Genomic DNA, 25,502 nt, shown 5'->3' on the forward strand with positions numbered 1-25,502 from the left:
AGGCCAAGTAGGGACCCAGGACTTTCATCCCCACCAGGGAGTAATGAGGCACCCCTCCCTGTGGTGGGGTGATGTTGAAGAGGCCTGGTGGGGAGTCAGGACTTTCACCATAATATCTACCAAGGCCACCTCCCCAACCCTGTGATGCCAGTGGAGGCCACAAGGGGAGCTGTCATGAGGCACTCCTACCAGGAAGGTTTAAGCGAGACCTAATAGGGAGTTAGAGCTCTCACCTCCATCCAGCAGTAACAAGGAGCCCCACTTCCTTAGGTGTCACCAAATGGGGAAACTGGAGTACTACTCCTAGCTGGCAGGAATCAGAGCAGTATCAAAAGAAGCTAGCTAAAATAGAAAGTTTAAATAAAATCCAGACTCATGTAGCATAATACCCCCAATTTCCAGTTTTCAATCAAAACTCACTCATCAAAGAAAATCACCAAGAAGCAGAAAGATCTCAAACTGAATAAAAATTAAAAAATCAATACGCCAAAGTCAGGATGACAGAGATGTCAGAACTATCTGAAAAAAATTTTAAAGCAGCCATCATGAAAATGCTTCATGATCAATTACAAACATGCTTGAAGCAAATGAAAGAACAGAAAGTCTCAGCAAAGAAATAGAAAGGCTCACAAATAAACAGAAAAATAAAAGAAGAACCAAACTGAAATTTTTGAACTGAAAAATACAACAACTGAAATCAACCAAATGGATGGGCTCAACAGCAGGATGGAAGACAGGGAAGAAAGAATCACTGAACTGGGAGACAGAATAGAAATTACCCAGTATGAACAACAGAGAGAAAATAGACGGAACAAAAAATGAACAGAGCCTCAGGGACCCGTGGGACTGTAACAAAAGATCTAACATTCCTGTCATCAGAGTTCCAGGAGAGGAGAAAGAGGGTAAGGCTGAAAAAGTATTTGAACTAATGGCTAAAAATTTCCTAAATTTAGCAACAGGCATAAATCCACAAAGTCAAGAAGGTAAGCAAACTGCAAACAGAATAAATCCAAATAAATCCACACCAAAACACATCACTGTCAAACTTCTGAAAAACTAGGACAAAGAAAAAATTTTAAAGATTTGAGAAAGAAATGACACTTTCCTTATAGGGGAAGAACAACTAGAATGGCTGCAGATTTCTCATTAGAAATCATAGTGGCCAGAAGGAAACGGCACACCATTTTTCAAGTGCTAAAAGAATTGTCAACCCAGAATCCTATGTCCAGTGAACTATCCTTCAGGAATGAACAAGAAATAAAGACATCCTCATATAAAGAAAAACTAAGAGAATGTGTCACCAGCAGACGTACTCTAAAGTAAAGGCTTAAAGGAAGTTCTCTAAACAGAAAAGAAATGATAAAAGAAGGAACTTGGAAACACTGGGAAGGAAGAAAAAAAACGCCAAGCAAAAATATAAGTAAATAAAATAGACTTTCCTCTCCTCTTGAATTTTTAAAATTATGTTTGATGGTAGAAGCAAAAATTACAACACTTTCTGATATGGTTCTGTATATATGTAGAGGAAATATTTAAGATAATTATATTTATAAATGAGGGAGGGTAAAAGGATATAAAAGAGAGTAAGCATTCTACACTTCACTTGAACTAGTAAAATGATGTTACCAGCAGATTGTTATAAGACACACAGACACACACAGACAATGTAATACCTAGAGCAACCTCTAAAAAAGCCATACAGAGAAATACACTCAAAAACACTTAGATAAGCTAAAAATGGAATTCTAACAAATGTTCAGGTAACTCACAGGAAGGCAGGAGAAAAAAACCCTAGAAAATAAAAAATAAAATGGCAGCTTTAAGCCCTAACATATGAATAATTACATTAAATTAAAATGGTCTAAATATACCAACTAAAAGAGATTGGCAGAGTAGATTTTAAAACATGATCTAACTATGTGCTGTCTACAAGAAACTTATTTCAAATATAATTCTATAGGCAGGTTGAAAGCAAAAGTATGGAAAAAGATATTTCATGAAAACATTAATTAAAAGGAAGCAGGAGTAGCTATATTGATATGAGACAAAATAGACTTCAGAGCTAAGAAAATTACCAGAAAGGGACATTATATAATGATAAAATGGTCAATATACCAAAAAGACATAGCAACCCTACATGTGTATGCACCAAACAACAGTGCTGAAAAATATGTGAAGCAAAAACTATTAGAACTTAAAGGAAAAAGGACAATTCCCAAATCACAGTTGGGACTTCTCTTTCTCAAAAATTAATAGAATAAGTGAACAGAAAATCTGCAAGGATACAGAGGAACGCAACAACACTACCAACCAAAAGGGTCTAATTGATATTTAAAGAAAATTCCACTCAGTAATAGCAGAATACACAGTATTTTCAAGTAACCATGAATACATGCTAAAATAGACCATTTCATGGGCTATGAAACAAACCTCAACAAATTTAAAAGAACTAAAATCATATAGAGTATGTACTCTAATCACAATGGAATCAAACTAGAAATCAATAACAGAAAGATTACAGTGAAATCTCTAAATGTCTGGGAACTAAACAACACAATTCTAAATAATCCGTGGGTCAAAGAAATCTAAAGAGAAATTTAAAAACACACTGGACAGAACGAAAACAAAAAGAAAAATAAAACATATGAAAATTTGTGGGACATAGCTAAAGCAGGGTCGAGAGGGAAATTTATAGCACTAAATGCATATATTAGAAATGAGGAAGACTCTCAAATCAATAATCTAAGCTCCTACCTCAAGAATCTAGAAAAAGAGAAAAATAAACTCAAAGCAGGCAGAAAGAAAGAAATAATAAAGATAAAAGTAGAAATCAATGGAATTGAAAACACAGTAATACAGAAAAATCAATGAAACAAAGTTTCTTAAAATGTTAATAAAACTGACAAACTTTTAGGAAGACTGATAAAGAAAAAAGAGAGAAGACACAAATTATCAATATTAGAAACAGAGTATTATTATAGACTTTACAGACATCACAAGGATAATAAAGGAATGCTATGAACAATTCTACACACATAAATTTGACAACTTAGTTGAAATGGATCAATTCCTTGAAAACCACAAACTATCAAAACTTACCCAACATGGAACAGATTATTTGAATAGCCCTATAACTACTAAGAAAATTGAATTCATCATTTTAAAACTTTCAAAAAATCAATCTCCAGGCCCAGATGATCTCACTAGAGAATTCTACCTAACGTTTATATCCTAGCTAACGTTTTATTAACACCAACTCTACAGTCTCTTCCAGAAAATCGAAGAGGGAACACTTTTCAGTTCATTTTATGAATATAATATTACCAAACCAGATTAAAATGGTACAAAAAAAGGGAAAACTACAGGTCAATATCCCTCATGGATAAAGACTCAAAAATTCTGAAAAATATATTAGCAAAGAAAATTCAGCAATATATAAAAAATAATTATACACCATGACCAAGTAGGACTTATTCAAGGGATGCAAGGCTGGTTCATTACTCAAAAATCAATGTAATTCACCATGTTAACAGGCTAAAGAAAAAAAAAATCACATGATATATCAATCAATGCAGAAAAGGCATTTGATAAAATTCAATACCCATTCATAATAAAAATTCTTAGAAAAACAGAAACAGAAAGGAACTTTCTCAACTTGATAAAGAGCATCTATAAAGAAATCTAGCTAATGTTATACTGAATGGTGAAAGGCTGAATGCTTTCCCTCTATGATCAGGAATAAGGCAAGGATGTCTATTCTCACCACTCTTACGCAACACAGTGCTAGAAGTTCTAGCCATTACAGTAAGGCAAGAAAGGGAAATAAAATGCATACAGGCCTGAAAGGAAGAAAGTATGACATGACAGTCTACATAGAAAATCCCAAGGAATATACACCAATAAGTGAGTTCAGCAAGGTCTCAAAATTCAGCAAAGATAAACATATAGAAGTGAGATCAGCAGTCTTATTTCTATATATAACAGCAATAGACACACAGACATCAAAAGTAAAAATACAGGGCTTCCCTGGTGGCGCAGTGGTTAAGAATCCACCTGTTAATGCAGGGGACATGGGTTTGAGCCCTGGTCTGGGAAGATCCCACATGCCGCGGAGCAACTAAGCCCGTGCGCCACAACTACTGAGCCTGCACTCTAGAGCCTGGGAGCCACAACTACTGAGCCTGTGTGACACAACTACTGAAGCCCACGTGCCTAGAGCATGTGCTCCGCAACAAGAGAAGCCACCGCAATGAGAAGTCCGCCCACCACAAGGAAGAGTAGCCCCCTGCTCACCACAACTAGAGAAAGCCCACGAGCAACAACAAAGAGCCAACGAAGCCAAAAATATAAATTAATTAAATAAAGTTTTGTTAAAAATTAAAAATACAATTCCATTTATAATTGCTCAAAATAAAAAATAAAGCATTCAGGCTTAAAGCCACCGAAACACATATAAAGCTTGTCTGCTGAAACATACAAAACGCTGCTGAAAGTAATCACAGAAGTACTAAATAAATGGAAAGACATACTATGCTCACGAATCAGAAGACACAATGTAATAAACATAGGAATTCTCCTCAAACTGATGTACAGTTTTAACATTGTGATAATATGATTTATAATAAGGAAAACATATTTGGTCTTTACCCACAGTTCCTGGCTCACAGCTCCCCAAACCCTCAGAATCTCCTGAATGATAAGAGCAATGGGAGCATCTTTTGTCATATTTGGTCTCTTGTCTTTAGTTCCTGAAATCACTTCAGAGCCATAAAAGTGAAATGGGTGTCTTGTTATTCATAACAAGCCCCTTTCCACCACAACTGGGTTTATGTTAATGAGGTAACTTCTGGAAAGCACCTAAGGATGGGGACTGGTTGCCAGGAGAACCAACCATGAATAAAGGGTTGGAACTTTTAGTCCTACCCCTTGATTTCCAGGGAGGGGAGAGGGGCTGGAGGTTGACTCAATTACCAATGGCCAATAATTTAATCAATCATACTCATGTAATGAAGCATCCATAAAAACCCCAAAGGATGAGGTTTGGAGAGCTTCCAGGTGGATGAACACATGAGACCTAGGGAGAGCAGCACGCTGGGAGAGACAGCATGGAAGCTCCTCACCCTTTCCATATACCTTGCTCTATAAATCTCTTCCATCCGGCTGTTCCTGAGTTACATCCTCCCATAATAAACCAAAGACCTAGTAAGTAAAATGTTCTCTGAGTTCTGTGAGCCACTCTAGCAAATTAACTGAACCTAAGGAGGGGGTCATCGGAACCCCCGAACTACAGCCAGTTGGTCAGACACACAGGTGACAACCTGGGCTGGTGATCAGTGTCTGAAGTTGGAAGGGGGCAGTCTTGTGGGACTGAGCCCTTAACCTATGGACTCTGACGCTATCTCCAGGTAGACAGTGTCAGAACTGTTGAACTGTAGGACACCTACAGCTGGTGTCTGAGAACTGCTTGTTGTTGGTATAGGGAACCACCTCCATGTTGGTCCACAGTCCATTTATTTACTTATTTATGGCTGCACTGGGTTTTCATTGCTGCGTGCGGGCTTTCTCTAGTTGTGGCGAGCAGGGGCTACTCTTTGTTGTGGTGTGTGGGCTTCTCATCATGGTGGCTTCTCTTGTTGCGGAGCACAGGCTCTAGGTGCGTGGGCTTCAGTAGTTCTGGCATGCGGGCTCAGCAGTTGTGGCTCTTGGGCTCTAGAGTGCAGGCTCAGTAGTTGTAGCACACAGGCTTAGTTGCCCCACGGCATGTGGGATCTTCCCGGACCAGGGCTCAAACCCGTGTCCCCTGCATTGGCAGGCGGATTCTTAACTACTGCACCACCAGGGAAGTCCCACAGTCCCTTTTAAACATTAATTCCCATCTAAATTCCGATAAGATTATTCTAAAATTTACATGGAAAGACAAAGGAACTTGAATAGCTAAAACAACTTCTTAAATGAAGAATAAAGTCGGAAGAATCATTTAATCTAATTTCAAAACTTATTGTAAAGCTACAACAATCAATACTGTGTGGTATTGGCAGAGGGCTAGACACACAGAATAAAACTGAATAGAGAGTAACATATATATGCCCAACTGATTTTTTACAAAGGTTCAAAAGCAATTCAACTTTCAACAAATAGTACTGGAGCAGCTGTTCATGCATAGGGGGAAAAAAATAACTCTGACCTAAATCCATACCTTGTACAAAAATTAAGTCAAGATGTATCACAGAGTTAAATGTGAAATGTAAAACTATAAAACTTGTAGGAAAAAAAATAAGAGAAAATCTCCAGGATCTAGGGCTAGGCTAAGAGTTCTTGGGCTAGGCTAAGAGTTCTTGGACTTGACACCAAAAACATGATTGATAAATAGAAAAACTGACAAATTGGACTTCATCAAAATTTAAAACTTCTGCTGTATAAAGATCCTGCTAAGGTAAAAAGACAAGTACAGACTAGAAGAAAATGTTTCCAAACCACTTAACTAACAAGACTCATATCTATAATATACAAAGAACTCTTAAAACTCAACAATCCAATTAGAAAATGAGCAAGACACGAAGCAACATTTCACCGAATAAATAAAGATGGCAAATAAGCACATGAAAAGATGTTCAACATCATTAGCCACTAAAGGAATATAATTAAAGCCAAACGAGCTATTACTAAAACCCTAGGAGCATGGCTAAAACAAAAAAATGCTGACAAGAACGGATGCTGGAAAAGATGTGGAGTAACTGGTGGAAATGTAAAATGTTACCAGCCACACAGGATAGTAGTTTGGCATTTTCTTAAAAAACTAAATATGCAACTACCATATGACCAGCAATTGCACTCCTAGGCATTTATCCTGGAGGAATGAAAACTTACGTTAACACAAAACCTGTGAACGAGTATTTATAGCAGCTTTAATCATGATGGCTCCAAACTGGAAACAACCAAGATGTCCTTCAATGGGTAAATGGTTAAACAAACTGCAGTGCAGTAGGATCAATTAATACTGTTCAGCAATAAAAAGGAATAAACTATTGATACATGCAATAGATTCTCTAGGGGCTTCCCCAGTGGCGCAGTGGTTGAGAATGCAGAGGACACAGGTCAGATCCCTGGTCTGGGAAGATCCCACATGCCGCGGAGCAACTAAGCCCGTGCGCCACAACTACTGAGCCTGTGCCCTAGAGCCCGCGAGCCACGACTACTGAGCCCGCATGCCGCCAACTACTGAAGCCCGTGTGCCTAGAGCCCGTGCTCCGCAATGAGAGAAGCCACCGCAATGAGAAGCCCACGCACCGCAACGAGGAGTAGCCCCCGCTCGCCACAACTAGAGGAAGCCCGCGTGCAGCAATGAAGACCCAACGCAGCCATAAATAAATAAATAAATAAATAAAATTTAAAAAAAAAAAAAAAAAGAAGTAAAGGATAGTGTTAAAAATAGATTCTCTAGATGAATCTCCATAGAACTATGCTGAGTTTTTGAAAATGAAAAAACCAATTCCAAATGATTACATGCTATATGATTCCATTCATATAACACTCCTGAAAAGACAAAATTATAGAAATGGAGAACAAATTAGTGGTTGTCAGTGGTTAAGGAGAAGGTTAGTTAAGTCCTAGAGACAGAACACAATTTGCACACTTTTGATATGCAAACCAACCAATCCTGAGGCCATATGCCCACCTGCCACCGCTTCTCAGGCTCCTTCAGTCTGAAACAGTATCCTCCTGCCCTAAATCACCCCAAGGGAAGGTATCTGACAGCCAGAGGCCACCCTGAGAGCCCAGAGTACGCTGAAATTATTAGGACAACCCTAAACCTGCTTACCCTTCCTTGCTTTGTCCTTCCCGCAGAAACCACAATAAAGGCTCTTGCCCACGCTTCCCCCTTGCTCTCTCTGCCTGCTGACCAACCCTGGTGCTTCCCTATGTGGCCCTGCATAGCGTGGAAGCCCCTCCTCTTGGACTGTGAAAACAAACTCTCTTTTCAATTGCAGTTTTCTCCTGATCTGTAGGCCTCAACACACCCGAACAAAAATAAAATCCCAGGCACATTTTAAAAGTGAAATGTGGGCTTCCCTGGTGGCGCAGTGGTTGAGAGTCCGCCTGCCGACGCGGGGGACACGGGTTCGTGCCCCGGTCCGGGAAGATCCCACGTGCCGCGGAGCGGCTGGGCCCGTGAGCCATGGCCACTGAGCCTGCGCGTCCGGAGCCTGTGCTCCGCAACAGGAGAGGCCACAACAGTGAGAGGCCCGCGTATCGCAAAAAAAAAAAAAAAAAAAAAAAGTGAAATGTTCTGTATCTTGACTGTATCTGTGTCAATATCCTGGTTGGGATGCTGTACTAGAGTTTTTAAGATATTACTGTTGGGGGGAAACGGGTACAAACATGTCTTACAACTGCATGTGAATCTATGATTATCTGAAAATAAAAAGTTTAACTGAAAAAAATGGAAGATTAAAGCAAGTCCCTCGGGCTTCCCTGGTGGCGCAGTGGTTGAGAATCCGCCTGCCGATGCAGGAGACACGGGTTCGTGCCCTGGTCCGGGAAGATCCCACATGCCGCGGAGCAACTAAGCCCGTGAGCCATGGCCGCTAGGCCTGCGTGTCCGGAGCCTGTGCTCCGCAACGGGAGAGGCCACAACAGTGAGAGGCCCGCATACCAAAAAAAAAAAAAAAAAAAAAAGCAAGTCCCTCCTCTTTCCCATGAATCCACTACCTGAGGTTTTTTGTCAGGAGCCTTTCTCATAGTGAATGGGAGGTTGCAGCGAACCGGAGGGAGCGCCAGAGTACTACGGTGCTCCCCAAGTCCTCTCCCCTTTCCAAATGAACCAACCATGGAACAAGTCATGAGGGAGAGTAAAGTCTTTGGGTCAAAATCAAAATTCATAGTTGGTGGGGGAGACCCACTTAGAAGGAGGCAGTTTAAAGCCATGGTCTCAGAGCCATCCTGGCAGCAGCGATGTTTGCCTCACGCACCCCTCCGGGAAGCCAGGCATGTGCACGTGTAAGTGGTCCATGTGCGTCCTGCCCAGCGTGGCTCCACCGCCCGAGGCCAGGGCTCTGCAGGGCACGGGGGAGGGTGCAGGGACAATGCTGTTACCGAAGCTTGCTAATCCAGGCCACGGGAAACAAAGGCCCAAGGGCTGGTCATAAAACCATTTTCCGTGTTTTCAGTACATCTCAGTTTCATGTATTTTCTCACAAAACAAAAGAGAGGAACACCTGGTGCCTTTTATCAAAACTAGCTCTGGTTCTGAAAATAAACCAGCGGGTGAGTTGGGACTCGGTCTGCGGTCATTTCCGCCCTTGGGAGCAGGCCCTGGACAGCAAAGCCACATGGGGAGGGAGCCAGGGGCGGCGGGAAGAGGCCGCCACACCTGCTCCTGCATCTGCTTCATGGAACCAGAGCTTCAGGTGGGGCGGCTCCCCCGTCCTCCGGCCACAGGAGCGGGGTGCTTCTCCTGCCCGTCTCGGGCCTCCCACACGACTTCAGCTTTCTGGAGACTCATGGGACAGCTGTGATCAGACCGGACAGATGGTTACGTCCTGCGACTCCCACTTGATATCTACCATATATTTTTAATAAGACACCATTCCCATCCTTCACATACTTTTCATTGATATTTTAAAAAAATTTCTTGAGTTCTCTACAAAGATACCAACTTGCTTGAATCAGCTTCAGCGTTTAGTGGATGATTTTTTTCTTTCTCCACTTTGGCAGGCAGGACCTCGTTTGCGGGTTTAGAATTTTAAACTTATCCTTCTCTAGGCCCCTAGACACAGCCCACAGGCCCAGAGGGGAGCTGATCACTTCTAGCACCCCCAAAGACCCTCTCATTTTGCAGTTCAAGCATTTGAAACTTGCAATTATTTAGGAAATCCCCAATATATAAACCATACAGGACCAACAGTTTTTAAGAAATGTTTTGCTGTCTAATTAGTTTCAGAAATAAACAGGAGTGTTGAGAGAAACGTGGTGGGGGATGAAGGAGCACAGAAGAAATGGGAAGTGGAGACTTAGGGGATACCTGGTCCGCGCACGGCCCTTGGAGGCCCACTTGCCGGTCAGAGGCCACAGCCAAGGCTGGCTTTCCAGCACGCAGCGCCGGCAAGGAACAAGAACAACACAAACACAGCTTCCTGGGCTTTTCTCTGACCAGGCCCTGGACACCAAGTCCTCTGCCCCCGCAGGGGCCTTGCCTCATCGGACAGCCCCTCTCTCTCCCATCTCGCCAACGCTCCTCACTGCGGGTTCCTTCCCATCGGTAACTCAACAAACTCAACACCTGCCTGCCTTTAACAAAGGAAAAAAGACTCCTGATCCCATACTGTCCTCCAGCTGCCACCCTCCCTCCTTTAAAGGGCATCTGCACTCTCACCTGCCACCTCAGGTGGGCCTTTCAAATCCACTCCAATCTTGCTTCTGAGCCCACCACCAAGTTCACAAGCACCGTCCTGTTACTGAACCCAAGAGTAAGCTTTCAGCCTCATTTTATTTGCCCCTTAGCGATCTCTGACTATTCCTGACCACCTCTTCTTCTAGAAATAGTCATTTTCCTCCAGTTTCTTACTAATTTTCCATCTGCCTCTCTGGATGCTCAGCCCCAGTCCTCTTTTGAGTGCCTCCTTCCCAACCACCCCTCATCACTGATGCTCCAGGGGACTCTGACGAGGAGTCTGATATGACAGGACCACCTCCATGACACCACGGTCTCTGCCACATGATGATGACACTCAGGCATCTCCCCAGACCTTCAGACACAGGGCCGCTCAACATCCCCACCCAGACGTCACGCAAGCACCTCAAACTCAGTGTGTCCAAAACTGGACCAACGGTCCTCCTCCACCCTGAACCCACCTGGTTGTCTATGTTCCTGTCTCAACAGACAGCGTCAACATCCACCCAGATGCCCGGCAAGACACCCTCATGTCACTCTGGTCCTTCCCTTTCCTCACCTCTGCACCCATCTCCCAACATTCAACCCATTTCTTTTCTGTGAAAGAATATGTATTCGGGTCCCCATGCCCCACGTTTCCATGTCCCTCAGATCGATCCACTGTTAATGGGTTGGGCTTCCACCCTCTCACTCGATACCAATACAGAGCCTCCAGACTCAGTACCTACGCCCTCCAATTATTTCCCTTCCTGTACACGCCAAGGAAACTTTTTTTTTTTTTTTTTTTTTTTGCGGTACGCGGGCCTCTCACTGTTGTGGCCTCTCCCGTTGCGGAGCACAGGCTCCGGACGCGCAGGCCCAGCTGCCATGGCTCACGGGCTCAGCCTCTCCACGGCATGTGGGATCCTCCCGGACCAGGGCACGAACCCGTGTCCCCTGCATCGGCAGGCAGACTCTCAACCACTGCGCCACCAGGGAAACTTTTAAAAACACAAACCTAAGAACCTTTTCCTTCAAGTCCTTTCGTGACTCCTACCACCCTCAGCATGGCCAATGCCTTCGTGTAGCTTACAACATTCTGGGGTGATCCAGCCTCATCTACCCAACCTTTCTCACCTCTCGCCTTTCACCTGATGGAACCCCTCCCAGGATACTGGAATGCCCAGGGCCTTGTACAATAGTAGGTGGTCAACAAACATCTATGAAGCCACTGCGTGAAGCAATAAATGAACGCATAACGTCAGAAAAGGCTTCACCAAGGAGTTTTCAAAGTGGGTTCTGAAAGATTAGGAAAATTGTATCCAAAAAGGGGGGGGGGGAGGACAGGAATTTTGAAAATACGGAAAAAGTGGGTTTAAGGGTTTGATGGTACAAAGTTGCTCCTTATTCCGAATACGAGAGAGTAAGAGGTTCAATGAGGCTGGAGCAGACGTGAGTAGAAGGAAGTGAGACAGGAAGACACACCGAGAGCACGTGCACCGAGTTAAAGGACATGGATTATCTGTCCTTTCTCTGTTTACCCAAGAGGAGGAAGCTCTGGAGGAGAGGATCCGCGGCTACCACTGAAACAACATACCATCCAGGCCCTCGGCCCTAGAGGTCTGCCTGGCCCAGAGGAGGGCCAGGGACAGGAAGCTGGGCGCAGAGCCTGGGGTGGGGGAGAGGGGCAACTTGGTCAATCCATCCTTCAGCCCCCAAATTTCACTTTAATGAACTCTTGCTTGAGTGAGAATAGAAACTGACAAAATGTCACAACATTTCTAGAAGGTACTGGCAATACTTCACGAGTCTAAAATGTGGACACTCTGACCCCGTGATTCCAACCTACGAAATTATTCTATGGAGCTAACAGGGTGACCACACCAAAACACATACACAAGGATGTTGTTTATCACGTTAAAAACAAAAAATGGAACCCAACTCACGTCCTTCAATATGGGATTATTAGCCAAATTTTGGTACAGCCAGACAATAAAATATGCATTATTAAGAGGATGTGATCTATCTCTACAGACTGATATAGAGCTATGCCCACAATACATTTGTTTAAGTTATGACAATATAAATAGTACCATCCCATTTGTATTTTTAAAATTATCTTTTTTTAAAAAAAAACCTCACAAACGTTAAGTCCCGGATTGTGACAACGCGACATCCTCTGAGACTTTCTAAACTTTAAATCAGGAGAGGCCAAAAAATAACAGGAAAAGCTGGCACAGCACTTCCTGAGATAGACTTGTGGTGACCACGTGTACAGATTATTTAAGAAGCACTTGCCTTAGAGCAGTGGTTCTCAAAGTGTGGCCTCTAAACCAGCAGCATCAAGATCACCTGGAAACTGGTTAGAATGCAAACTCTCAGCCCCACCCCAGACCTACTGCAGCAGGAATCCGGGGCGTGGGGTCCCCCAGAGGAATGAGGCCTATGAAAGCTTGAGAATCCCCAACCGGGACATCTGGGAACCGTCCTTGAACTAGGGGATAATCTGTCACTTCACAGTCACTGTGCCGAAAGATTCCTGTGTGTCGGGTGGGGTTTCTCAGGAAGGGAATGAAGGAGCTCTTAGATTGCAGTGAAGAAAAAGAAAAAAAAGTCTCCTAGGCTCTCTGAGGCCAAGACTCAATTTGGCGGGGCCCCTACACATGGCAACTGTAAACGCCATTAGGGAGAATGAAGGTAGCCAAAAGCAAGGCAGAGGCCGGGCAGGGAGGGGTCGGAGGACAGACCTGGGCCTCAGCAGCGACATTCTCGGAGCCTCACTCTCTTGTTCCCATCATCCTCAGAGCGCCAGAAAAGTCTCATGAAAAGTAATTCTGGCCTCAGCTGTTCTGTGGGAAACCGTGGAAGGTCACAGAACAAGGGAGTGGAAGGGAAAGCAGTGTCCATCCCCACTCAGGCCAGGAGGAGGGGAGCAGCCTTGCCAGGTTAGCGGGGGAGATGCACCCAGACAAGGGCGACCTCACAGATGTCACCAACAAAAATGGTGCAGTGTGGTGGCAGGGGAGAAGGCCAGAGCCAAAGGACTCAAGCACAATTGAGCCGGTGCCCTGGGAAATGCTCAGGAAAAGCTGGAGGAGAGACACTGGGCAGGCCTCAGGGTATGGAAAAAAGGGAACAACTTCTAGAAGTTAAGCTGGAGAGGGTCGTGTTGTCACAATCCGGGACTTAGCAAGAGAAATGGGGAGATCTGGAAAGCTAGATCTGAAAGATGGAACAGTCTCTTAGGACTTCCTTTCAAAGCACTCATCACAATTTTTTTTTTTTTTTTTTTTTTTTTTTTTTTTTTTGCGGTACGCGGGCCTCTCACTGTTGTGGCCTCTCCCGTTGCCGAGCACAGGCTTCGGGCACACAGGCCTAGCGGCCATGGCTCACGGGCCCAGTTGCTCCGCGGCATGTGGGATCTTCCCGGACCAGGGAACGAACCCGTGTCCCCTGCATCGGCAGGCGGATTCTCAACCACTGCGCCACCAGGGAAGCCCACTCATCACAATTTTATCTTACATTTACTTGTATGATCATTTAATTGTCTTTCTCCCTATCTAGACTTTAAGCTTCATGAAGGCAGGAATGTATTTTCATTCACCACTATACCCCCAGCTCCTAGATAGACAGCACATAGTCGGTACCCAAAAATATAGGTTGGACAAATAAACAACTTAAAATTAAAACACTCTGGAGTGTTTGATTATTCTTTCTCTGTATTGCTGACTTTTTGTTTTTGCCAAAAAAGTATATCATCATATGAAATTATGTCACCAAGAAGTATATTATCAAAGGAAGCTACTTCCTTTTTGGAAAGGAGTCATCTCACAAATACAGTGTTGTGGCTTTAGTCTGTGAGTTGTAAACACTCACTGAGAAAGGCAAGAGAATGCAGGTAAAAAGTATGATGTATTTCATTGGAAATACACAGAAATACACCCAACAGTGGTCATCGGTGATGTCCAGCTTGATGCCCTTAGACACTGCAACATCCCAGAGGGACCCGGTGATCAAAGGTTAATTTTGTGCAGCGGAGTTTTAGCACGAAGTGCTCCCAAGGCATCACAATTCACTGAAAACTGCCCATCACATACGATAGAACAGCACATGCTACCACGCATCTACAACACAGAGTCACCCTACCAGGGACCGTGGACACATGAGACCCACCCGCCCTCTGAGGGCAGGGAACCCCAGTCACTCCCAGATCTGAGAGCACGAAAGTGAGGGGCAGGAAGTGCAGGCTATTTCAGAGGGGACTGCAGAAATAGGGACAATAAATTGAGAAGTTTAGCAAATAATCCCCAGCCCCCTAGCCTAGGAAGCTTCCCCTGACCTGCAGAGAAGTCACAAAATTAAATTTTTATAAACAAACACTTGGCATCTTTGACTTCAAGCGGCAACAGGGCCTCTGCTCATTTAAAGTGGTTGTACCATCGAGGGTCAGCAGCCCATCTAGCGCCTAGCTCTTGGGGCTGCGTGTCACGGTACCTAACGTGCCCTGTGCACAGGGAGGGATTAATCCTCCGGCAGATGCGACAGAGAGAGGCCTGGCCACAGTCCGCAGCAGAGCTTCCTCAGCCACCGTACTTCTGTCTCAGCATCTCTGCAGCCCGGCCACCGCTCAACGCCTCGCACTTCAGTTTGGATCTTGACCTTACACGAAACTCCTCCGGATAAAAGGAATGGGGAGTGCCTCCCTGCCTGCCCACCCCGTGCTTTCCCTCATTCCCCTTGAACTCAGGGTCAGACCTCTGACGAAGCAGATGCTTATCTGCGAAGAGTCCAGCGGTCAGTCCAAAGAGAGGACTCCCGCCTCCCTCCCTGAAAGGGCTTTCGGAGGGAGCTCGGACACCCTGCCTCGGCGTGCAGGGGCCGGGTAATTGCCGGGCTGACCCTCTGGAGCCTCCTGCCCTGCTCACCTTTCATGATAATGCCTGGTACAGCCTCATCATGAAATGTGCTTATTAATCTTACTCATTTGACACTGCGCTCTTCTGCCCTGAGCTAGATGTTAGGAGAAAATGATAGGGATAGATTCTGCTCCTGTCAGACTTACCAAGAGTTTCAGAAAACCAGACTAACAAAGGCCATCTGTCGCCCACTAGCCAAGCATTCACGGTGACCCCGAAGGTAAAAGCAGAATGTTAAAGACACAGATCTGCAAGAGGGAACAGCGAGAAGACCTGGGCCACACCCCAGGCACCCTACCTGCCGAGCCCCCAGAGAGCCACCGCGGAGCCAGTCCTGCCAGAGATGGCACGCACCAAGCCCCTGCCCTGATTCACGCCTCACTGCTTCATATCTAATTCATCAAAAGACACTTGGGCTTCTCAAATCAGGAACATTTTTATTAGCTTCCCCAGGAGTTTTATGGCACAAAGCCATACCTAATGATTCTATCTTATGGCAAGTTATACATTCAAACAGTGCTCTGAAGTCAGGCAGCAGGTAAGACTCAAATCTTTGTCAAAAAAGATTCCCCCGTTCTTTCACTTTTAAAATGTTTATAAGCTTTCAAACAGTTGGGAAAGTGATGTGGCGCATTTTAACAGGCTTCCCCTTCTCACACGGGGCCCGGCATGGGCGGACGCAAAATGCACCGCGCTGTTCGCAACGGGCGCTGATTTTGCCCGCCCACCTCCTCCACCTGGGGACATCTGGCAATGTCAGGACACGGTTTTGGTTGTCACAACTCGGGGGGTGGTGCTATTGGCATCTAGTAGGAAGAGGCCAGGGATGCTACCCAGCTACACACTATTTTCTGATCATCTGGCCCAAAATGTCAGCAGTGCCGAGGTTGAGAAACCCTGCCTTTGGGCTTCTTCTGGACTAGTCATGGCATCCCTCCCACCCCTGGGACATCGGACACTGATCGAATCACTGTGCCAGGTTTTCAATGCTGGCTAATAAGACTTGTATTCTTTTATGTATTCTTGGTGCACAGTTTCAATGAGCAAGAATAAAACGTCATCATAAACAAAATGAGGAAAGTGAAAATAAGACCATCTTAGAAGCTCAGAACACATGGCAACAGCCACTGTTAACTAAACCCTCCCAATAGTTCCTCTGTACTTTTTAAGCTTCACCCAAAACGGAATTTACCTACTGAAAAAACAAAATAACCAATTCCAGCCATCGGTACTACTGAACACCACCACAGATGTCTGCTGAAAAGCAAAGCAATTTCTCTGCTATACTGTGGTGATGTGCTCAGTGAGAGCCCTGGACTTGGGAGGGGGTCTGGTCCTGATTCACCACTCCCAAGGACTGGGGCTATGTCACTTCCCTTCTCAGAGCTTGAGTTTTCCTGATCAGCACAGCGGAGAGAAAGCAACTTCCCCTCCCAGCCTCCAGGGAATCATGAGAGCCAAATGAGTTCATGGGTAGGAAACTGCTTTGTAAACTGTAAGGGGCTATATAAAGATATGTCGATACGTTTATGACATTTATACATGTAGGACAATCTGTGACAACAAACCAAGGGTCTTTCAGACTCCTGGATCCTTTTCATGAAATGTCACAGCTAGAGATGACTTTGGAAATCAACTAATCCAACCCTTTAATTTTACAGAATGTGAAGATGACCATTATAGAGGTCAAGTGACCCAGCTAAGGTCACGAAACAGCCCAGAAGGGCTCAGGTCATTTACTCCCAAAGCAGGACGCTCCCCACGCCTTCCCATTGGTGACGTCTTCCCTCCCTGTTTTAAGTTCCTAGAGAGAAGAAGCACATCTTACACACGGGGTTCAGAGGGCCTTGAACACAGGAGATAACTATTTGCCGAATCAGCGAATCTTGACTTACTACGTCGTAGCCTGTCGGGGCTCGGTTCCGAGAAGCCACCACCCCGACTCCCGTGATGGGATCCATTGACGTCTCTGGCAAGGCTTCTGAAAGGTCTTTGACTTCAGGCATGGCGGATTGCTCCTGGTTCCAAAAAGGAAAAAGAAAGCGTACAATTCAACCCGAGCGTTTAAAGTGAACGACGTAAAGTCTCGCACAGACAGAACCAGCATCTTGGGGCAAATATCCTGAACTAAGCTCCACGTACCTGGACTGGCTAAGGGAGCCCTGGACCCTTTCCTCAGATCAAGAACTCAAGTCATCTCCCGCCCCTGCTCTTCTCAAGTTAGCTTGGAACACTCTCCTGCCCAGCTGCCTGACTTCTGAACAGATACCACCAGCTTCTCTGGGGATAAACCAGACATGGCTAAATCTAACAGTACCTTCTGTCTCTCTCCCTCACAATAGCTCCCTGCGGAAGTGCAGCCTTCCAAGTCCACAGCCTCTACCACATCCAAGGGTGGACTGTTCGTTCGGGCAGCAGAGCTTTGCAAACACACAGAAGAAAGTGCTCTGGGCATGGAGGCCAAGGCATGGCACTGGAGTCCAGGCTCCATGACTTACTAGCGGGTGACCGGGCAAGCAAGATGTCAGGACACGGACAGTCGCAGAGCTGCGGTGAGAACTAAAGGAGTCACATAAATCAAGGGCCTGGAGAGGTTCTCTGGCACACAGTAGGCGCTCAACAAAGAGCAGATGAGGCTGGAAGGTTTGGGATACAAAGGTCCAGTGTAACTGGCCAGAAACATGGTTGGTGTTGCTCCCAAGAGGACTGGCGGGTCCCCCTCTGTTGTGTTTAATCCCGCAGGTCATGTGGGCACTTACTCAAAGCTAAACACTAACAATGACCATAATTCTCGTTGGGCACTTTGGGAGAAAGGGAGGGAGGTGAAATTATTATTCTGCTGCTGATTACCTCTTGATGTGACCAGAGGAGACAAGCAGAATACAGAGAGCACTGGGTCTGGGCAGCTCGAGTGGCAGTGCACCAGAAAGCAAATAAAAAACGTAACACCTCATGTAAATGACTTTTAGTGCTTTTAAAAGGACAAGCGGCGAAAAAGAGCAAGTTAAATTCCACCTCCTTCTGCAGCAATTGAATTCCACTGGCTGTAGGTCTGCCAGATCTCTCAAGGCTGGTTACTGCTTCTAAAGCAAACCAAACACCCTGCCTAACTAGGCAGGCAGGAGGAATATTCTTAGTTCTCAGCCTAGAATCAGAAAAGGCAGAGGCTATTAAAAATGACTACAGGGCTTCCCTGGTGGCGCAGTGGTTGAGAATCCGCCTGCCGATGCAGGGGACACGGGTTCGTGCCCCGGTCCGGGAAGATCCCACATGTCGCGGAGCGGCTGGGCCCGTGAGCCATGGCCGCTGAGCCTGCGCGTCCGGGGCCTGTGCTCCGCAACGGGAGAGGCCACAACAGTGAGAGGCCCACGTACCACAAAAAAAAAAAAAAAAAAAAAAATGACTACAGCCTCCTGAATAGAAACAACCAGAATTCTGTATGCAAGTTACTGTGTAATCAGCGTCCCTTGGAACCCACGAAAGGCTCCAGAAACAGACTTGTCAGTGCAACGGAGCCAAGTCTCGGGTCAAGGCTAGGAAGTGCCTGGCAGCAGCCACACTCTCAGCTTCTGTTTATGACAAAAGCCAAACAAAGTTATGCTTTACTTAATTCTACTGAAAATAAGCTTCTAGAAGCACAGGGCGGGGGGACAGGACACCAAACCACATCACTGCATCGTTTTCTATTTTCAAATTTCACTTACTAGGCAGCTCTATCTGCATAAAGAACAGGGCTTAATGCTTCCTGCATACAGTAGGTACTAAATAAATATTTACTGACGGAATCCGCATGCATGCCCCCAATAAAGAAGGTTTAGAATTAAATATCTGCACCAGCCCAATCCAAAGCAAATATTGATCAAAAAGTACTTCACTTGGAAAACCCCATATTCCTGGTAACATGGAAATAACGTTGCTGCAGTTTGCAAAATATTGGTACCTGCTGCTGGTTACCAAAATGCTTTGCAATTAACAACTCATTAATAGAATGTATAATTCTGCCAGTGCTAAAATATCATGCTGTGAATTTAATAAAGAACATCAGAGGTAAGTGTTGTTGTTGTTGTTTTTAAGATAGTAGGGCTTCTACTATCTGAGAGAGAGAGGGGGGAAGTAAGCGTGGGAATAAATAAGAAACATTTTATTAGCTGAGAGATGCCCGTCCTCGGGTCACCACATCCTCGGCCACGTACTGATGATGACAACGGCCCTCCTCTGCTCTGCAGCGTGAGCAAGGGCATGGGGCTGACGCCGCTGCTCCCACAATGCACCGGGCAGCCCGGCACCGGGCCCCAAGATGGCTGCGGGCGGCCTCCTCGAGCAGACAAAGAAGCAGGCGGCCGGTCCTGCGTGCCTGGTCACGGCCCGGCCTGCAGGCTGGGAGGATGCAGCAGGCAGGGCATTAGCACCGAGCATCTCGGATGCACGCCTCCCTCTTTCCTCCACCCCCCCCCCCCACCGCAGTGACCGTGCCCTGGGGATCCAGCAGCCTTTGTGAGATACAGACAAATGACTCCTCTCCACGCTGGCGGCGGAGGAAGCACCACCACCAGCAAAGGAAGCTTTTAATGAGAAACGCCCAAGACATCCACAGCAGAGGCAATCACTCAAAGCAGCCTGCCCTGAATTACATATTTTCTGACTGCAAATTACTCTTAACAGCGTCTCTACCGTCACTTCAATTGACCTTCCTAACAAAAGGCCATTTATTAACTAGCTCTCGGTGCTCCCCGGGCTGTGCGAAGCCTCCAGCCAGAAGGGATGGCACCACTGTGTCCGCGGCTGCCCGGGTCACAGGACAGGCCTCTGCGAGGGGGAGAAGAGGCCATTAATGGCGGGCTGCAGAGCAGACCTGACGCACGGAGAGGAGCGGGGGGGGGGGGGGAGCGGGGGGGGGGGGAGGCGGAGCAGGGTGTTTAAAGCCAACATTAACCTGTCTTGCAAGATGCCATGCTGGGCTACAGCAGAAAACGGTGAAGGCCTATTTGCAACAGCTGGTGTCGTCCTCAGCACTCCCCGCCCAGCACCCACCTCTATCTCCAAATCCTAGCTGCACACAGAACACACTAACACACCTCCCCGCATCTGAACAGCACCCTGCAATTACCAAAAAGCTTTCTCGGGCTCCTTCTCAATCGATGCTCACACCGAACCTAGAAGGTGGCTGGGGCGTATTATCCCTATTTCAGAGGAGAAAAACGGAAGCCTGGAGTTCTCAGACACCACGAGCTGGCAGAGGGCAGAGCCCAACAGGGCCTCTGGCCCTCCTTCCCCAGTCTGGTCTGCTTTCCATACACTGCGCAGAGAGAGACGGACTTCCCATCCGATATCCCATCAAGAAAGCACTCTGAACACCAATTATATTTTAAAATGCCAATGCTCTTCTTTCTCTAGCTGTAGCCCGGTAACTGAAACAAGGGGGAGAAAAGTACAGAAAGACAGAAGTAACATGGGATTAATTTTCCCCACACCTCAGTTTCAAGATTCAACATTTCCCTCATAAATAATTTACAACAATAAAAATGAGCTAAGGCCATGTTTGTGTACGACGGAGGTACATTTAGACCTAATGAGGGAGATCTGAGCCCTGCACAGGAGGGGACAGGTTGATGATGTATAGCACGGCGTGAGTGCGATCCATGGCCCAGGGGGGCTCCCTTACCAACTGGAAGTCACAGGGCCAACCGGGGTGGAGGTGCAACTGGGGAAACTGCTACCGTCCCAGCTGTGGCTGCAAGGAGGACTTCCAAAGAAAAAGCCAAAAGTTGATGCAGTATTTTAGAGGCCAAGATAACAGATGTTGAGATTTCTGAGAACTACAGGATTGAGCCAACCTGAAGCTAAGTCGGTTCCCAGTAAACGCCGGGTAAGGAATAAAGATGGCGGCAGCACCTGGGAGCCACACCTGCCCTCGGGCACGGAGAGAGTACACTGGCAACACTGACCTAGAGCTAGTCCTCCTAGCTTGACCTCACAGGTCATTTGGTCCCTATCCCAACCTCAACCCCGAGTGTGCAGCCAGCCTCACTCAGGTCACTGCCAAGGCTGGGGGCTACAGAACCTCGCTCTGGACACGCATGCCCGTGTCTGCCCCGAGAGGATTTCTCTGCAAGGTGGGGAGAGAGACAGAGAGAGAGAGAGAGAGAGAGAGAGAGAGAGAGAGAGAGAGAGAGAGACAGAGAGAGAGAGAGACAGAGAGAGAGAGAGAGAGAGAGAGAGAGAGAGAGAGAGAGAGAGAGAGAGAGAGAGAGTGTGTGTGTGTGTGTGTGTGTGTGTGTGTGTGTGTGTGTGTTGTACATATACTGGGACTAGAGGGACTGGATGGGGTCAGTTAGGGTGAGGTGTGATTTCCAGGCCAGCAGGATTTTTTCCAGGCTGTGCTCAGTGAGTTCTATCCAATAACACTGGGTAAGAGAACAGCTTCCTGCATGAGCCTGCAATGCTGCAAACAGTGCCTGGGGGAGGCCCCAGCTCCCAGCACTGCAGCACCTCACCAGTGCTGTCATCCCAGGTTCACAGAGAAATGAACTTTAACTATAAAGCCCCTTCATACAGACAGCACGCGGCTCCCTTGTAGCTGATCAAAGAATTACTACAACAGTGTGCTTAATCCCTAAAAGTCAGCAGTGCTGGGCTTAACTGATGCTGAACATTGTTTCAGAATCAAAGGCGTGCCTCCCGGCCCCAGTCTGGGAGAAAACTAAGCTACTGTATCACAGTTGAAAACTCAGGGGAACTTTGATATCATCTCTGTTTAATTTCCCCGGCCCTGTGAGCCTGGGGTTTATCTCGTTTTATCAGCTCCTGTACTGAAATCAAAACCCAACTAGCAGAGCTCAGACCTCTCTCCACGGAGGCCCTTCCAGCAGCAGGGTGGGGTACAGGCCTAGGAATTTAAAGCACTTTGCGCAGGGGGAGGCAACAACTGCCGGGGGGGGGGGGGGGGGCAGGGGGTGCTGCCTTCAAAGGAGGCGCAGCAGGGACCCCGGGAGAGGAAGGCGGGCCGACTCAGAAGCAGAGCCCTCACCGCCCACCAGAGCTGAAGGCGGGACTCGCACACAACTCTGGAGGAGAGTAATTTCAAAGTATTGCGGGGGGAGCAGGTTAAATTGGGCTACTGTAGTTGAAATGACAAAACCAGTGAGTTAATTAAGTCCCTACAGAAGGATGAACTTGTGATCAGATTGTTTGAAATCCAAAGTCAAGGGCACTAAAGACAAACTGTCTGCCCACATCTAGCAGCTTGTGGGGCTGGGGAAAAGCAGTGGATAAATATTTCACTCCCTGTGGGAAACGGCCGAAGAGCAGGGCCTCCGCTGAGAACGGCCGTCCCCCAGTAAAAGCTCCGGCTCTGGCCGTCGCGGGGCAGCTCTCTGCCTGCTTCCCAGCAGCAGCAGCGGTACCGGTGGGCTGCGGGGAACCCATGCCCTCTCCTCTGTTGCTCCATATTCCTGGCACCTTCCTGCTAACAAATCTTAAGCGGGGGACAGGACAGGGCGGGCCAGGCTTCACCAATGCACCCACAACACACACAACACAAACCGGGCCATGTCAGGCAGCCCTGGTGCAGAGCCCTACCTCCTAAGGAGACTGACTGCAGGCTGAGGCCAGAGTCCCTGCGGCAACCAGGCAAATGGCCAGCCAGCTCTGGGGGCTGCCCATGGGGGACACAAGGCTGAGAGGCGTCCACCATGGAACCTCAGGATAGCATCCTGGCGCCACCTGTACTTGGGCCTGGACCACTTATCTAGTGACCAGTCAGAAACCAAATCGTTCTGACAAATGCTGTTGAGTACGACCTGGTGGCAACAGGCCACAGGCTGCTGGGAAGGCTGCTAAGATACTGGGGAACTAAAGCAAATATTTTCCTAAGCTCCCCTAGATCACAAAGAACTTTCTAGCTAGGGAACTAACAATGGCAAGCACTTCCTTTTTCTCCAGTGAAGGTCTGTCACTTCTAAAAGGAGAATCTGGCATACAAATGCATCCATTCCATCAGACCTATGTTGAGACTGATATTAACCATTTGATTATCAAACAGATTTTCCGTAAACCATGTGAGACGGGCCTGCTGTTTGGGCTGCTGCAGCCCGTACAGTGCAGTGCTAGATCCCAGAGTTCTCTCTCCCCAGGTAAATCAGGATCAAGTGCTACAGCACCGCTGTGGCCAAAGGCCTGCCCCTACAGGCCCGAATGTGAAAAACCAGGGAGCCTGGTGCCGGGGAGGAGGGGGCGTGCTCCAGTACACTGTGAGCCCCACCGCAACCTGCAACTTGCTCACAGTCACTGCGAACGAAGGTCGTCCCCACCCACTCCCATCAGGTCTAGTGTCATACTGTCCCCTGGAGAGAAGGAAGGAGGACACTGACAGAAGGCGGATGCCCTACAAATGAACAAATGAAGTCCCAAGAGCAACATTCTCTTGATATTCGGAGACATAAAACGGTCACAGCCTTGGCTTGATGGCCACAGTGTCCACAGTAAAAATGTCACCTCAACGCCGGGCAAATGGGCTCCCAGGCCAGAATCATCAGAACACCTGGCTTCGGGTCAGCAGACACCTCCCATCACCACCACCCGCTCTGTGACTTGCACATGGGTCTTCAGAGTTTCTTTGCTCATATAATCGTTCTGTGTGCTGGTGACTTCCGAATCACCTCCACGGCCCGGACTTTTCTGCTGAGACTCAGACGAGTGTGTCTAGTACCCTGCTGGCTGTTGTCACCCACGTGTCCCACTAATACCTCAAACCCGGCTGACCTTGCCATCCTCCCACCTGAAGCATCTCCCACGTTCCTGGTACCTAACAGGACCTAGTGCATAACAGTCAGCCCACAAATGTTTACGGAGAGCCCTGTGCTGAGCATGAAACAATGGTGAAGACGGAAAACCCAACACTCTGGATGAGGAGTTCTCAAACTCTAGCATGCATGAGTCATCTAAAGAATTCGTTAAAACAGAGTCTTAAACCCACTCCCAGGGATACTGATTCTACGGGTCTAGGATGGGGCCTGAGAAGCTGCATTTCTTTTCTTTTTTATAAATTTATTTTATTTTAATCATTTTTATTTCTGGCTGTGTTGGGCCTTCATTGCTGTGCACGGGCTTTCTATAGTTGCAGTGAGAGGGGGATACTCTTCGTTGCAGTGCATGGTCTTTTCATTGCGGTGGCTTCTCTTGTTGCGGAGCACGGGCTCTAGGCGCACGGGCTTCAGTAGTTGTGGCGCTCAGGCTCAGTAGTTGTGGCACACAGACTTAGTTGCTCCGCGGCATGTGGGATCTTCCCGGACCAGGGATCGAACCCGTGTCCCCTGCATTGGCAGGCGGATTCTTAACCACTGTGCCACCAGGGAAGTCCCAGAAGCCGCATTTCTAACAAGACCCAGGTGATGCTGAAAGAGCAGGTCCACAGTCCAAACTTTGACTACAAGGCAGTAGGTACTCGTTAGATGTTTGATGAAGGAAGGGAGGGAGGGAGGGAGGAAGGAACCTGAAGGTCATCATCCATGGGGAACAGCCTCAGAGTGAGTCCCCCAGTCTTTCCCTCCCCAACACAGGTTGCCCCAGAGCACCCAGTTCCTCCCCTATGGCATCCATCCCACCATTCAAAATCTGAGTCACATCTCCCATTCACCCCAAACCTTCCCCACTGCCCAGCCAGACAGGTGCTGTCACTAAGAATCCTGATGTTGCCCAAGGACATGGCCTTAGCACATACATGTGCACACATGCACGCATGCACGTACACACTTACACACAGTCTTGCCTCTCAGAAGGCTATAATACTTTCCCCAGCAGAACATCAGTTGTGCAAAGGTATATGTCCACCACAGTGCCTAGCCCACAATGAGAACTCAATAAATGGATTACAGATAGATGGATGGATGGATGGACGGGAGGATGGATGGATGGACAGGAGGATGGATGAATGGAGTTCCTGTCCTCCTCTCAAAATCACCTATGTTTCATCGGATTAAGGAGGGCATTAAAGCAGCAGAGGCAATGGTGAGAGTGCCACGCTGCCGAGGAAGGGAGGTGGCGCTCCAGGGCGTTCCAGAAGTGGGTGCGACTCAGCTGGAGCAGGCTGGATGAGGGCCTGGCAGAAGGCTGCGCAAAGACTCCCCTAAGGGGTTTGTACAAACTACAGCTGCCTGTTCCAACCCCCAGGTTCTGATCTAATTGATCCCGGCTGGGTCAAAGACTGGAGAATGCAGAGC

The 25,502-nt window shown here is 47.1% G+C and overlaps 1 protein-coding gene across 5 annotated transcripts in view; it reads right to left on the bottom strand.

The window, feature by feature from the left end:
• Positions 1 to 25,502, bottom strand: part of MVB12B (multivesicular body subunit 12B) — a 266,327-nt gene that overhangs the window by 153,667 nt on the left and 87,158 nt on the right. For 4 of the 5 annotated variants that reach the window (XR_010841852.1, XM_067040715.1, XM_059073140.2 and 1 more), the window contains one exon: positions 17,181 to 17,303. The exons of the other annotated variant lie outside the window; for it this stretch is intronic. Coding sequence is in view for 3 of the 4 variants with exons in the window: in XM_059073140.2 (XP_058929123.2) it covers positions 17,181 to 17,303 (123 nt within the window). In the remaining variant the exon portion in view is untranslated. The remainder of the gene's footprint in view (positions 1 to 17,180; positions 17,304 to 25,502) is intronic. 5 annotated transcript variants of the gene reach the window in all.

The sequence above is a fragment of the Kogia breviceps genome, chromosome 8, assembly GCF_026419965.1.
Source record: "Kogia breviceps isolate mKogBre1 chromosome 8, mKogBre1 haplotype 1, whole genome shotgun sequence".
NCBI classification, from domain to species: domain Eukaryota; kingdom Metazoa; phylum Chordata; class Mammalia; order Artiodactyla; family Physeteridae; genus Kogia; species Kogia breviceps.